The 17042-nt window shown below is 33.5% G+C and overlaps 1 protein-coding gene across 2 annotated transcripts in view; it reads left to right on the top strand.

The window, feature by feature from the left end:
* Positions 1-12176, top strand: part of Mgat2 (alpha-1,6-mannosyl-glycoprotein 2-beta-N-acetylglucosaminyltransferase) — a 152596-nt gene extending 140420 nt beyond the window's left edge. The window contains exons 6-9 of one of the 2 annotated variants that reach the window (XM_089597816.1): positions 1625-1931; positions 8835-9035; positions 10455-10699; positions 11476-12176. In XM_089597816.1, the coding sequence (XP_089453942.1) occupies positions 1625-1931; positions 8835-9035; positions 10455-10699; positions 11476-11710 (988 nt within the window). In that variant the 3' untranslated portion in view covers positions 11711-12176. The remainder of the gene's footprint in view (positions 1-1624; positions 1932-8834; positions 9036-10454; positions 10700-11475) is intronic. The other variant, XM_089597817.1, reaches the window with a different exon arrangement.
* Positions 12177-17042: the final 4866 nt, after the last annotated feature.

The raw sequence follows: 17042 nt of genomic DNA, 5'->3' as shown, positions 1-17042 counted from the left end.
TTTGAACTTTTCTCCCAAACCTCCTTAACTTATTTTTAATTTAAATATTTATTTACTGTTTATTAATTCGTTTTGTTCGATTATACATAATATAAATTAATGAATCATCGAGTTAGTTAAATTTTTTTTTATATAATTTTCTTATGAATGCAATTTCATGTGATTCTTTCATGAGGTTACATGATAAATTGAGATTTTTTCAAATTAAACATGTAAAAAACGGTATAGTTAACCGATCCGCAATTTTTTGTTAGAGATATAATCAGTGTACCAAACGACCGATCACAAAAAAAACGTACCCAGTAAAACTAGTTGTTTTCTAGCTAGCCATTATTACAGAAGTAGACAGATGAGTGTCGAGTCTAACGATTTTCCATCAGTGTTTATTCCAATTTAATACAATTTTTAATAAAGGGGCTTTGTCATTTGACTCATCAATTTTTTAAAAAGATAATTTTTTCATACAAACAGTTCGTTATGTATTGTTTTGTTCGAGACTCCCAAGATCTAATATTTTTCCACATATAATTTTTAAATGTATTGTTTTTCATCGGAAAGTGTCAAAATACGAGAATTTTTAATAAAATGCGGACGTACTTTTCGAGTGTGATATGTTATTGATTTAATATGTGATGTTAACAGAAAATATGAGAAAATAAAGTAGTTTCAGCACTGAATTCGTGTTTAACTATTAAGGAAAATGAAAAGGAATACGATTGTTGTAAAAAATACGACAAAGTTGTGTAGTCACAACAAAGAGTATTGCACACTAGTAAAGTGAACTAATTTTCCGATCATGCGTAAGCTTTTGTACCTATTGCATCGATTGCATTCAGAAACTGCTAAGTAAAATAACACTGAAATTCACTAAATGAAAAATATACCCTATATAATATATATATATATTATATTATAATTAAGGTATACCCTAAAACACATGAAAGTTCATAATACCTTAATCTACCCCATAGATACTTACAAGTTTTAATAAGTTCTGTTATTACGCATATAAATAGGGCAACATCCTTAAACGTCAATTGTACATCAAATACAAATATCTAAATAAATTATTAAGAAAATAAGAGATTTTAAGAAGCCTTAAAGTTTACCATTATCTACAATTGTAACAATAACTCTTACAAATTAAAAAAAAAAAAAAAAAAAAAAAAAAAAAAAAAAAAAAAAAAAAAAAAAAAAACAGCATGAAGAATTATAAACTGCTAATTTATAGCTCGATAATGTACGGAAAAGCAGTATAGAGTATGAATTTCTCATAAGTTCGATTAAGCCAGGTATGAAAAATTGCATCGCGTGACGGCCCGAGGGAGCTGTATCTTTATTGCACTAAGGCAGCATCATAGGCTAGCAGGGTAATAAGAGAGAAAAGAAAAAGACGCTCATTTGAGAAAAAAAAAAATAAAAAGAGAGAAAAGAAAGAAAAAATAAAAGTGAAAGAATAAAGGGAAACAGTGTAAAGAATGAAGAGAGTGCTCGCATGCAACTAATTTTCAGTCCTACATGCATTTTATCATCCTGTCTTGCGGCGTTTAAAGAGACTCCCACGCATACCAATGTGGCTATTGTTATATCAAACACTGTTATTGTAACGTTACATCCGTTGCAGGGCTTTGCTGCAGGGTTGCACGAACGCGGAGCACCCGGACTCGTACAAGCACTACCGCGAGGCCAAGTTCACCCAAACAAAGCACCATTGGTGGTGGAAGGCGAATCGGATTTTCGACCAGTTAAACGTTACCCGCAACCACACTGGCATGGTGCTCTTCCTGGAGGAGGACCACTATGTGGCCGAGGACTTTCTCCACGTACTCAGGCTCATGGAGCGCACCTGCCAGCGTAGCGAGCAACGGTGCGACGTGCTCTCACTGGGCACCTATCTCAAAACTTACAACTACTATGCTGACAATAGGAAGGTAAGTTCATACAAACTTGTGTTTATGAATCCAGTCTTTGTTTACTTTTCATCCCTGTCTTTATAAAATTGCAATCTCTTGTCTGTCGGCTATTTACTTTTTGAGGTAAAAAAATTGTTATTATATCAACACTGTATACGCTTTAACACTTACACCACCACAGTAAATATCGCTCGATATTTGGCTTTTTACTAAAAATCTTTTATGGCTCACTTATTACAATTGTCTGGTAGCATCATTGTAATTGAAACAATGGTACAATTCGTACCTGATGGTTCACATCATCAGGGCAAGTACCGAACATTAGCGAACTTTTGTGCTTGCCTTGGTTGAATGTGCGCCTAGTTACCATGTACGAATCCTTTTTTTTTTTTTTTTTTTTTTTTTACTGAGAATGCAGTGATTGTTTATAAGGAAAAAAAATTGCCCACAGGAAAAACATGTTTTAGTATTAGTACATTGACCTTATTTTCCTCTGATTAAAGGATTAGCTCGTTTACTAAAATTGGCACATCTATTTATCTTTTAAAATATAAAGCGATTGAACTTGAGCCATAGTCATCGTAATGGATTGATTTAATTTTTTTTTCAACTTTTATAATGGTGTCAACACGATGATTTTAAGAGTAGGATTTTCTGTTTTGCTTAGAAAGAAAATTTTAATTTTTTTTTCCCTCATAGCATTGAACATTTTAAAAATGTTTTTAAAAAGCTGAAAAACGTTATTGATTAAGTCAAACAGGTAGTATATTAATTTTTCAAAACTTTCGTAAAATATTCAAGGAGTCCGTTTATTTTTGTTATTAAAAACTATTCTCAAGTCCGTTATGCGTAAATGGTGTGTTAAACTTGTGTTACTGTTAGGATGATTACACTTAAAGATTTTTTAATAGTTTTTACTATCATTCAAATAAGTAAAATATTTATTTTTATCGCAGTAAGTTGAAACAAATCATCTGACACCTCCAGTTTATCATCCTGAGGGTAAAATTTGTTCAGTGTACCATTAACACCCAAATTAATACATGACGGATACTAACTTGAGTAGTTTTTAACATCAAAAAGTAGTAAACGCATTCGTAGTTTTCAAAATATTCATTCGATGTATTTATTGGACTTTATCAAAAATATTTTGTAACGTTTAAACTATTAAAGGTAATGCATGGATTTTTAAGAATTTTTCCAACAGCGTATACCAATTTAAAAAAATCTTCCCTCAGAAGTATTATGTTGAAACGTTCAAATTATCAGTAGTTTTAAAATAAAGTAGAAGAAAAGCATCCTGAATCCTGATAAGAAGTGGAAGCTATCACTGTATAATAATGTTACGGGGTGCTGCCGATGCGGAGTAGCGAGGCGGAACTGGCAACCTCGACCGGGCCTGTGTTGCCCGGGTACCCCCGGCGACACCTCCAATAAAACTTTATACGCGGGTCTCGCTCTCCGAGACCCCGTAGGTGACGAGTATCGCGGCGATCTTGCACGTCGTCGCCTCTCGCGACGACTTTAGTACGACACAAGGAGATCGGGCACACACAAAAGGAAGCACTCGCGATTAAGTTTAAAACGAGAAATATAATCAATTAAATATATAAAAGATTACAACTCGTACTCGCGGGTGTAGGAGTGTGTTCTCGCACGTCGAGCGCGATTACTCGACGTGCTCGCGGCGCGAAAACGCGAACCGGGCAGACCTACGCGGGCTAATCTAGGGCCGCTGCCCTTTACAATAGACTGCCAGTTGGCAGGTACTTACGCGATGCGGGGAGGTCGCTCCTTGTAGATGCCTTGGATAGGCGGAACTAGGCGCTGTTGGCGTGAGTTCGCAGAGGCCAGTAGGCGTCCCTACTGGCTGCGTGTGGAGGTCAAGGTCGTCAGGCCCGGCCTTGGTCCGACCTTGTCAACGGGTTCAGGAGCCGGGTCACGGCACCAACACTTTACCACGACGTCGAATTATCTCCAAATGTTATCGCCGGATCACCCAATCACTCCAACAAAAACTTCACGCACCAAAACAACGGAAACAAAGAGAGGCAGCAAAGAAGGAAAACTCGCTTCACGCGCGTTCGCTGGCTCAAGCTAATCTGCCGCTCTCTCGGCCCTTTCTCCCGTTCCCCTACTTTCCCTTCCCGCTTTTCCACTTAGGCCCTTTAACACTCTTTCCCCCTTTCCCTGCTTCCCTACCTGCCCTAGCCTACTAATGTGGCCTAACGGTGGGGCACTGTTACACAGTATGCCAATAATTTTATCAAAATGCATAAAGACAGGTGTAAATAAAAAATACTGTTTTTACGTAAGGATATAGCGATTGCAAGAACATGTCAAATCTAAAACATTATGTTAAAAGTATTCATTAGTACCATTTGTAGTTTCTAAATGAATTTTCGTACCAACTAAGAAACTTTTTTAAAAGGTTTCCTTAGCATCTCTTTTAACTAATCCAATAACTTGTCTTATGTCGATTAGAATTTTGTACTTATGGATCACTATGATATAACACGTATTAATGAAACGTAGTTTGTTACATTACTCTTAGACTGGATTAGTAGTATTTTTTTTTATTATCTCTGTGGAAATCTACTGGAATCTGACTACTTAAGTAGTAATAGACTACTAGTAATTAATAACATTTTTTATAACACCAAGACATCTGAGATGCATAAAATTCAAGTGACGTACCATATTTGTTATCAGTATATCAATAAAGGTTCAATACCTACTTGATGTTCGAAATTTACTTTGTTAATAAAACTTTTATGAGTCTCTAGATGGTAGCATAAATCAGGAAAAATCGCCCTATCATCGACTTTTTTTCAACCACATAACTTTTACAGCTATAATAACCACCATGTCCCTTGATATTTTTTTTGAATGAACGAGTCGGATGATCGCAAATAAAGCACATGATCGATACAGCCAAATGTTTTTGATCCATTACAATTCCATTGGTAACAACAGCAGAAATTTAAGCGACCATTTTATCTAAAAAAAAATTTTATGTTGCTAGGTTTGCTTTTTGTTATGCATCCAAAGATGACCGGAATAGGTTTATAAAGGGGTGTCTGCGTGTAAAACCACAAGAAAATTGGCCAAACTGAAGTTGAGCTTGAATGGATTAGCAGTAACCCAGTCAATGTTTAATTATAATTTTAACGTCTTTTTCTCTGCAATTGTCAGTTAAGGACAGTCCGGAGATAGTTAAAGTTCCGTATTTTATCGATAAGGTTACTGTGACTGTATAACTTTATAACATTGTTTATTCAACAGCTGGCTATTTTATCGAAAAAATAAAAGTAGACGCTTATTCTTAACACTTCAACGAATGAGTCAAACCTAAACTTGGCAAGATTGATTGAGAATTCAAGGCGAAAAAGGAAAAATTAGATGTTGGATTAATGAGGTGTGATCTGATTTTTCACTTATCTTCTCAATAATGTTATTAAGCCATACGATTACAGTAACCTTATCGATAAGATAGGAAACTTTAACTACTTCCAGACGTCTTTTAACTAATTTTTTGATATTAAATTCTAATATGTATGCTAGATTATTTATGTAATTTTTGTTCAGAATTTTCTATAGTTGCAATATAAAACGTGCGAAAGTGAAAAAATTCAGCTAGATTTCTTGAAACTCTTTTAATAAAAGTGTTACCATATTTTTGTAATATTGAAGAAATTTAACTATGATTGACCTTGCATTTGATATAACGATATGTTTAACTGCACTGTAAATATCTTTGTAATTATTGCAAATACCATTTTAACAAACTATTTGGCTTTCACTACGAGTATTCATACAATATGATTACAATTGCACTGTTATTTTCTAAAAATTTTAGAAAATATCACTTTATTCATTTTAAACGTAAATTATACTGTTCAGGTAACACAACCTCACTATTTTTGTCGATATTCGTAAAACTCCCCTTGTCTTGAAGTTCCAAACGTTTCATTTTCAGATAGTATTTCATACGAATAGCACCGACTGCACTGCATTTACACGATGAAATTAACAATAATTAATTTATTGCCTTATTTACCACATAATTTTATACAGACAAAAAAATGACACAGTAATTTTTATTCGTAAGGAAACGATACTATACACACTGCATATTGTATAGTTTTTTTTTTTTATACATTATAGTGCTTTACGTCCGGCTCCTTTGATAAGGGCACTACACAGGGCACTTAATACTTGGGAGAAGGAAGGGAAGAAGGATGGGAGGCCTTCCATTACAGGAGGGGGGTAGGGGGAAATTAGGCAATGATGCTGCGAGTAGGTCGCCTAAACCCTCCTCAAGGAGCATTGCGTGGTGAAAAAGCACATATGAAAAATCACAGAGGTACTTGCCTGAAAGTCGCACTGGCCAGAAATCGAACCACAGTTTCCCGCGTGCCAATCCACGACCTAGCCGACTGAGCCACCGCCCGTTCATATTGTATAGTTATATGGGTACACGTATTATGCGATAGCATCCAGTACCTTAGCCAAAAAAAAGGATCCAAACCTACGATCACAATTCATCCAAATTGAATCCATACAATTATTTAATCAATTCTAGATCTGACCTTCATATGCTTTAAGAAGTTTCTATTCGGGATGTTTTAACATTGCCTTTGAATTCAGTTTATCAGAACAACATGTTGGGGGTTAGGGTAAAATAGTTTAGTTGAGATTGATGAGTTGAAATTTTGAAATCGGTGCAAGCGAGTTGAAGGTCAGTGAGTGTTTGGTTCTGGTTTGGTGGGATGGAAATTGTAATATATGTTAGGACAAGAAATAACACATGCACTTGTACTATATGTAATGGTGTATGGAATAGTATTTGTCACTGCTATGCATCTACTCGAGGACGATCAGCGGATCTAAGGAACTCCTTCTGCTTGCCCAGATCAGATGTGCGCCTGGTGTAAAATCCATTTTTCCTCCTAAGAGAACAAAAATCGCTAAAATTGAAAACAGATATTTTTTTTACCATGGGTGTTTTATTTCAACATTTGGATATTTACTATACCAACCTCGACCAGCACAAGAAGTCCCTGGGGCCAACGCGGGCTTAACGTCGAAATACGCAAAGCCGAACAAACCTACTATTGTACAGGTTTGATCCTCATTTAACCATTCCCTCCCACACCTTTTGCCGTAATAAGTGCATTTGTTAGCCAGATGTCAAATTTTTTATCTCGATTAGATCCCAGGGTGCTTTCCCCAGTGAAAAGCGCCAACAACTATGAAAACTCTTATTTTACACTGTGACAAAAAAGTTTTTAACACATTTAAATTACGTATTTCAATTTAATTACCTGTGCTACACAACTTACATTTGACACGTACAGTATTTTTTATTTTTATTATTATTTTTACTATCATATTAATTATTGTTCTTGTTAAAACTATTAGGCACGACTGCTTTACACGAGTACAAGTATTTTGCCAGAGCAAAAAGTGTAACCATTACCACTTTATGAAGACATGTAAATCGAGTGTTTTCAAAATGTTACATTCAAGTAGGCTCTAACTTGATTTGTAGTTTTATTTTCAATTTAGGTACATTCTGACAGTCTCAAATTTATAAAATTTTGTTCGAGGAAAAACTTTAAAAGCACCAAGATTGTATAACTTTGATAAATTAAAATCAGTTGTTTGCATGCAACTTTTTAAGTGGTCCCTACGGAGTGGAGAAAAAACGTAGATGTCAACAAAAATAACTTTTGACCTCGCATGTGGACTCAGACAAGTGACTTAATTTATGCAAAACACTTATGTAAGCCATGACCAATTTACAAAGTGTCAGAGAAAAAAATATTATTTAAATAAAAAAAATTTAATTTGGTGATTATTCCGTTCTTACATACAACTAAATTTTAATATCAATTTACTAATTATACTTATCTATATACTCCTTTCACTTGCTCCTTTGTCATCAAATAATATTAAGACTCAAACTTGGTAATGTGGAGCATGAGGATTTAAATAATCATGCACCACATTACCAAGTTTGAGTCTTGATATTATCAATATACTAACTTTGAGACAAAAATAACAAGTTTATATGATACAAAACGCTTTTTCAGCCTTTACAAAATGCTTTTCGTTATTAATTATATTAAAATAATACTACAGATAAAATCAATCAAAACAAAAAAATATATTTTCATAAGATCTATAATTTTTATACCAACGTTTTGTCTAAAAATGTAATGTACAAAAATTATACACTGCAAAATAATTATTTACCATTTTGAAACGAATTTTGCTTGTAACCTGTAAAAAAGCGCTTTCGAGATAATCTTACTAGACAAAAAGTTTTGTTTTAATAAGCTCTATAAATTTTTTACCAAAGCTACCTACAAAATTTTATTCTATTTGGATCATAACTACACTCACACTTACACACCATGTGACCGACTCAGATCAAATACTAGGTTGAATCTGTTTTATATTGAAAATAGAAAATTTACATATGGTGACACTTTTTGCTCTGGAAAAATTATAAAATACTTCCATATATTGGTTGTGCCCAAAAAAGGTATTTTCATGCCTTTGTAGGTAGAAAGATCATATTTACACATGTTGAAAAAGTTATTATTTTTTTATGTCTTTAAAATTCGCATGTTGGGTATCTTGAAGATAGTTCTAGATCGTGAAAAACTCACTTTTTAAGATTTTTATTTCATTTGTTTCCCCAAGATTCATCGTTATAGTTAAGAAGTTGAAGAAAACATTGAAAAACGTAAAAAAATCAAAATTAAAAAAAAAAAAAGTAATTTATTAGGTTTTTGGTGCTTTTTTAAATCATTTAAAATATACAAAAGAAAAAAAAACAGAAATAAAACAATTACCTATTAAAAAAATGCTTACCATCACGCTTGGCAACAGTACTTGGGCAGCCTACAGAAGGATCTGCTGCGCGGCCTGAAGCGTCAGGAGTTGGCAAGCGGTACAGCCGGTAGTCCGATCAGGCGGTCTGCTACTACTGCTAATGCCGGTGGTGGTAGTGGTCAGGAGCTTGGCTCCACGCATCCCGGCCAGAAGGTCGTGGCTGCGCCCTCCTGGGCCTACCAGCTCCTGCCCAGCCTCTATCAGCACTACCAAAAGGTTTTCGACTACAATTAAGCTATCTCTTTTCTCTTACTCCTTTTATACAAATTATGCCTGAGCATCTATTTTTTTTATCTCACGACCGATTATTCTCTGAACTGTGTGTTCTTAGTTAGTTTTCCAAAAATTTGTCTCTCCCCGTAACCTCTAATTCCTTACGTAGACAGCTAGCAGTACCAGAATCCAAATTTCTATTACCTTACCATACGCAGCATTTCGTTTGACTTGAAGTTTATGGTACGAAAAATAAACAACTTATACCTATCCGAACAGTCAAAAAAATTTTTGATAATTTTTTTGCATTCGCTTTCCTTGCTATACTTATTAACTGCCATGCACGAGCATTTCTCCAAGTTTTATGATCAAACTTTGCTTTGAATCATTGTAAATCTCCATATTTATTATTTCTGTAGCTCTAATAAATTTGACTTCTCGTCTTTAGTGTTTACTTTTTTTGCTCCAATTTATTTTCAAATAAAATTTTGTTCACAGTTGCGATATTTTCCGTAGACATTGCAGCTTATTTGCCTACTTTTTTTTGTAGAAGGTTATAGTTGCGAAAGCATTTTGAGCAAAACTTAATTATAATAATTTTAAAAAAAAGTAAATGTTATACTTAAATGAACAGCTGGCATCTTTGTTTGCTTATCAGCTAAGAATGCCGAATTTTCCAGATTTTTTTTTTTTTTTTTAGAGAAACAAGCTTAATAATTACGTTTTTCCAGTACACTAAATATAGCATCAATAAAATTTATGCTCGACGAAATTAATTGTTTTTAATATCAAAACTAAGTGGATTACAGTTTCAAAACGTCATTTCTGATTTGAAAAAGTTTTTTTTAGTTTTCGCGCTAATAAAAAATATTTTGAAGCTTACTTAGATTTAGATCATCATTTTTTACAAAGAAGTAAGAAATTAGCGTCTAACAAGTTTATATATTTAAACGTAAATTAACGTTGTAATAATAACTTCACTAGTATGTTCATTCCGATTGTATTGATTAATAGTCAAAAAAGTGATCACATTTATCAATAAAATTTCTGCAATGTTTGATAAAAAGTTTTGACTATGAGAAAATGATTTCAAATCTAAAAAGTATAGTTTGTTTTACATCCATTACCTAATTAGTAATAAAATTCAAGATAAATATAATCGTTAGGAGAAAAAAAAATGTATTTTAAGTTTTGCTTGGTGTGCTCAATCTTTCATTGCAATAAAAGTGTATGAAAACATAGAAAAAACAAATTGTTTATCATATTTTTTTGGTAATGGTAGATTCCTAATAGTATCGTAATTTTTGTTTAGAGCAGCTTTTGTCTCTTAGAGAAAAAATTAAAGCGAACATAACGCCACAATCAATTATTAACACAAACGTTAACAAGCCAATAATCTCGAATCTTCGATACATTCTGCAGGCTGAAATAACGCCGTGGGTCTCGAGCAAGCATAACATGGGCATGGCCTTCAATAGAGCAACCTGGAAACATGTAAGGAGACGCGCAAAACAGTTCTGCACGTACGACGACTACAACTGGGATTGGAGCCTACAGCACATAGCCCAGACCTGTCTTTCGCCTGACTCCAAATCCAGTCTGGTGCCTTGCTCTGGCCTAATCACCATTATGATGCGAGCACCTCGTGTTTTTCATATCGGCGAGTGGTAAGCTTGCAATACTGTTACATTTTTTTTACGTATACTTACCTGATGTCATAGGCCCACAGCACACTTATTGCCAGTAAGCATTTACGGATATTTTCACGCATGCTCGTATATTTCTGGATTAGGGTGCACCGCATGCACACAAAGCTCCAACTTTTACATTAACCGGCGCTTTGGAAAGCCGGTTCGAGCATCTGTTCAAAATTCCAGCTAAGGTCATACGGTTTGAAGTTTGCAATTGCACGTATGAGAGGTTAGGTGATTGACACACGCGTGCGTCAATCACCTTTCTCGCGCACTAGTATCATAATGTGCTATTTCATTTATCATTTTCTTGCTTTTACATTCGTCAGCCTACTCTGAAATTTTGAGGGGTAGTGTATTGTAACTTAATAAATGATTCCTCAAGGTTTCATGTTATTCTGTTCATAATCATTTCATAAAAGAACCACCTTAAGCGTCCGCACTTTTCAAAATCGCGTGCCACTATGCAAAGCACTGTAGAACTCTTTATCTCCACCACGATGACCCTCAAAACAAATTGCGCAGGTGTACGTTTCAAACGAAAAAAAAGTTTTTGTCGTAGACGCGCCATCGCCACTGGAGTTACCCTTCGATCCCTCTGGCCCCTGAGGGATGGAAGGGTAATCCCAGTTGAATGGAATTTATATGGCGAAAACTTTTTTTCTACCAAAGGCGCAGTAAACATTCAAATGTTGTGGAAAACGACATCGATAAATGTTCACACGTGTATCTACCTCGCATGTCAATTTCAGTGGGGTACATCATAAGAAAGCAAACTGTGAGTCAGCTTCAGCAATAGCCAAGCTTCAAAATGTGCTGCGACAGGCACGCCAGCACCTCTACCCAAGTGACTTGACCCTCATCCATGCCGCCATCTCGAAGAAGACGAAGCTACGACGAGGAAACGGTGGCTGGGGCGACGTACGCGACCATGAGCTCTGCCTCAACATGACCCTAGAGGCATCTCCAGCACTTATCGAGCTGTAAACTCTGGTATCTTTATGTTACCTATAAAATGTCCAAATAAAGCGCCTAGTCCAGTTCCAGAGTGCGGGACGCGCTTGTATAGCGCGACTGTGCTTATATTTACATAAAAAGCCGAGGATGTTACATCAATGTCCTTTGTTTTTCTGATCGAGAGACTGACAGTCAGTAGAGTAGACACGCATTCGTTTTGCGCTGTCATACTAAAATAATACTAATGCATTTTCTAGTCAACGTTTACGATGAGGTAGGAAGGGAAATGTAGCAGAGACAGAAATAGCTTATGTGGTCATACTTAAACTTATTGTTGACTGTGCGATACTTTATCAAACGGTGGATAGCCATTCGATAGATTACCCAAAATTATCAAACATTTTCATTAAATATACGTATATAAATATCAGCATATAGGTAGATGTATATACGTGTACGAACTGACATTTTCAAGGTTGCCGGGTGTTTTGTAAATATATATATATATATATATATATATATATATATATATATATATATATATATATTTGTGCATGGCAACACAGCTTGTAGATACAACACATTTTGACTAGCGTTGAGGACATAAGCTGAATTGCTGATCATATACATCGTAGTATAATGATTCACTTTTATTGATTGACATGAAAACCGTTAAACTATTGTATTACCCATACTTATCAAAAAATCGTAATTCATACAAGCTTGTAAAACTTCTTTTTACGTGCATCTGGTAGTCCTATGCACTTTAGCCTACGTGTGCGTGAAATACAAAAATGGTGGTTACAGCAACGATCATAAGCAGCGTAGGTTATGTGGTATATCAGTTAATAATAATATTATGTATTGAAGAGAATCTATGTTCCATGATGTACATAGAAAGGAAAATATATGAGTTGCACAGATTATTCTTTGTAATATTCTGTTAAGAATTAGGAGTCTAACATGAGTAAATTATAGTTGTAGATTCAATACTTGAGGTGCCATGCACCATTTTTTATCTATGAAATATGAAATATTTTATTACGCATGCGTATTGTATGAAGTCAATCAGCTAAAACAAACGGAGAGAAAATTTATTGTACTAAAACAGTAATCCGTTATTATTCCATCGTCTAAAGACTTTTTACTATTTGCACAATTCTTTTTTGTGTGAAAAACAGTTATTTTAATCGTAAGAGTAGTCATTTTTACTTGTTTTAACAGTAGTAACAACTGCAGTTCATCATGGTGAAAATTAAGTTGTCTAAAGTAAAATGTCCCTAGACATGATAAAATATCAGTTTACCTTTCAAACAACGAGATTTTTGTAAGTATTCTCTCAATGTATAACTTATTCTATCCAAATGAGCAGAATAGGAGTGAACATTTTTTTTCTTTAACACAAAATTTATTATTTTTTCTAAAAATATTTCTTATTCATTACTATTTAGAATAAGAATATACATTAAAATTTTTTCTAGCAGATAAGTGCTACATATTTTAACCACTAAAGTTCATCATAAATTATTTCAAATCAAATACTTCAATATTTTTACAAATATTTTGATTTTTTTTTTTTCATGTGTAATGCATGGTTTTTGTTGGAAAAAATGTTATCAAGAATTAGTTCAATTAAAAAAATGTTTATAGAATACAGGATACATTACGAGTGGAAAATTAAATTGTAAAAAAAATTGAAAAACTATGCGTGCCCCAATCTGTGTGTACACGTATTCGCTACGTGCACAAGCAGAAAAAACGATCGCAGTAATACCTGTGCTAATATGTGAAACTAAACGATATGTTTGTCTTCTGCTAGCAGACTACTAAGCATTACTATCATCAGAAAGTTATGTGTTTATACATGCATTGACAACCATTCTATGGGTTAAATTTTTAATAAAATTATGAGTAGTATGTACATATTTTACTCATGCATGTTCATTTGTAAAACGCAATGAAATACATCGTATACTGTGTATTTCTTAGAGTTTTTAGCTGGGGCCTGATCCTCTAAGCGTATCGTATGAACGTGTGCACATACTGTGTGAACACGCCGGTATAGGGCTAACGGAGCTCTCTGATTGTTCAGAGGAGGTCTGTGTTGACTACATTGCAAACTAATAAAACGTATCACGTATCACACAGTACACGGACTTGTGTTGAAGTAATACTCAAGCGCTTATAGTGCTTGTAGTACAAATTTTGTCTTTAGTTATTCACATAGGATTGTACCACTTGAGACATTGTATTAATTCGTGGTATAATAAACACAGAACCTTTCGTGTATCCATCGAGGTGCTGTGTTCCTATAGGTACCAAGCACATATCGCGAATATTGTCTTCTGCTGTGCCCGACCAATATATTAAAAACTATAGTTCTCGTTTTCTCCTCGGTGGCGCTGCTTCAAAATTGTGCACGTAGCGAATATCATCGACTTTCACGCACACACGATTATGCCTGTAGAGCATGAACCGTAGGAAAAATGTAAAATTTTATGATCTCATACTTAGCCACATTTTTAAATCATGGAAGTTGAGGCTAAGCCATCACACAACCTTGTTTATCATGTAACATCGTCATACAAAGTAAAGTATCCTAAGAAATTATAAACACAGCTAGTAATATTTCCCGTCAAAATATAAACTGTATTGATTCCGAGTATACACCATGTGGTGTTACCTATACCGAAGTCCTAAACCAAATATCAAGATAAACAAAAATTAGACACTATAGAAAATAAGCACAATGTCATTTATTACGAAAAAATAATGATTATAAGTATTGTTATATGGACATTTATTTCTTTATTAGGAACTCTCAGCTTTTTTATAAAGAGAAGTCAATTGTGTTTTTTACTTTAAATATGTAAAATGGGTGTTTCTCCATTATGTCGTACGGTATAGTTAAAACTGCATAAATCAAATTTAAAAAATGAAAACTTAACGTGGGGCATAAGAGTTTTTGTCATATGTCGTAATCCAACTAATTTATAAATTTTTTTCGCGGTTGCTTAGCAGTGGCACACGTATTAAACAAATGGACTTTCAGAATCAACCATTTACACGAAAAACCATCATTTAGCGAATTTATGAATCGATTTAATAAATATTGTTTGTTTTACGGTGAATACGAGAACAATAATATAATAACTGTGATCTTCCTAAATTGTTACGGGTACTCGAAAAGTAAAGTTCTGGTCAAGAAAGCAACCGATTATGTATTATTCGAGCATGCAGTATCAAGTTATGTGATTTTTCAAGCTATGGAAAGAAATTAAGTACTGATCATAACGAAGCGACATTGAAAAAATTTAATGAATCAAAAAAAATATTCTACTGGATTAAATTCGTACAAATAACATACTCTAATTTGCTTGAACTTATTCTACTGTACTGTTTAACGTTTCTGTACATTTCAAGAAAAGTGAAAAATTATAGCATGAAAGTGAACGGATAAATGTACACTTGATGCACTTTATATCTTTCAGAACGATTTGTCAACACACGGTCAATGATATCCTGTAACCTGTAGTATAATAAAGACTTACTGTCACTTAACAGGTAATATTTTTCATCGTTCCGACCAATATAAAGTGCCTCGAGTGTACCTATTGTGCATGTGAACGGCTACTAAATGTGGTTACTGAAGTATGATGATGATAAAATGTGACGCTGTCGAAAATAAACATAATGAAGCAGTAAAAATATATGATATGCTTACGATAGTATAAGTAATATTTTGTCATATTTTTTGAATAAGATGTTATTAATTCAAAATTTATATTTCTAATTAAACATAGTGGAATAAATGTTATATAGGCATTAAAAGATCTAAAATTTGTACATTTTTTTAGCTTCGAATTTACTGTTGAAAATATATTTAGTATTTTATACGGATGCCATTTTTCGATATCTAATAATAGTTTATATACAGGTAGTGTGCATGTATTGATTTGTAAGCTACACTCTGATGGCGCAGATTTTACTTTTTGATGTGATTGAAAGTTGTATATTTAAATTTTTAACTAAAGATTTTTATTTTACATGTTAAAACTGATGTATTAAACAGATTAAATTGTTAAACAAATTACCTTTCAGTGATGCACCCAAAGATTTTTTTGATTCAGTGGAAATCGATTTCACCAATGGTAATAAAACTGTAATAATTAAGTAATTACAGTACAGAGAAGAATTATGCTAAACATTTTTTTTTAGGTAATTCTAATGTTTTAACATATCATGTTGTTCGTAAAATTTATCTGGTACAAAATTTGTTTTTTGTATTATGAAGCGTTTCTTCATTTTATATGGAAAAAACTGACCTGAAAGCTAATCTAAAATCCAAGCAGACTGTAACGACTGTACATTTTATTCATCAGTACGAATAGTTATATTAGCCACAAATTCTAAAATATTGAGAAATGAATAAACTTATAAGTATTAACAATAAAAAAAACTTCGTTTATTTTCTGATATTACCGTATTTTTATGGCTGCAACCGAATATTCAGATCCTTCTAGGTTCAATCTTCAGGATAACTATAAGAAATGTTCACAAACGAAAGGTAAAGTGATAAAAATGAAAAAAAGATATAGTGTACAAGACCTAAATGGAAGTAAAAAGATCTTTACCAACTTGGAACTGCAATTCATTTGTAAATTTATTTTTATCAGATTTTATAGCTTTATATATATTAATTTTAAAGTGATGGCATTCTTACACGTGTGCAATAAAATAGATACTGCAGAAAAAATGTTCGTTTCCCACATATAAGAATAAATATTTGCTTTAATTTTCCTTAATTTTGAAAAAAGTTGAAATTATTTGCAGAACCCTAAAAAATACAAATGATATTTGTCAATTGTAATTACTATCAAAAGCAAAGAGATTACTTAAAATTAATCGTTACTACCAGGATAATGTTTTTGAAACTACAGCTATATTACAAAGTGCTGATGCATTCCTACCTTCAAAAATCAAATACTACTCGTCATGCATTCGGTTTATCAAAAACAAGTTTGAACGCTGTACAGAAAGTATGAACCATCCGATAGTAGAATGGGATCAAATTATTTTTCACGCTATTAAAATGCTTGAACCCTGATTACAATTAGGTGATATAATATCTCTAAGTCAACCCGTGTGGAAATGAAATGTTGGCCAAATTGTGGCAAAAATTTTGTTGGCAAATTGTGGCTGAAACTGTGGCAAAATTATGGCTAAAGACTTGGAGCCACAATTTTCCGAGCTTCTCCAGGAAAAAGATTCCAATACAAAAAATGGTGTGATTATACATAAAAACATACATAAATAATTTTACGGAAAATATTGCATTCCACCATTTAATTAAAAAAAAAAA

This window comes from Copidosoma floridanum, unplaced genomic scaffold (assembly GCF_036245765.1).
Source record: "Copidosoma floridanum isolate Cflo_tuat_1 unplaced genomic scaffold, Cflo_Japanese_pri ptg000040l, whole genome shotgun sequence".
Lineage (NCBI taxonomy): Eukaryota > Metazoa > Arthropoda > Insecta > Hymenoptera > Encyrtidae > Copidosoma > Copidosoma floridanum.
The sequence above is the reverse complement of the archived record's forward strand: the minus strand, read 5'-3'. Positions and strand labels throughout refer to the sequence as shown.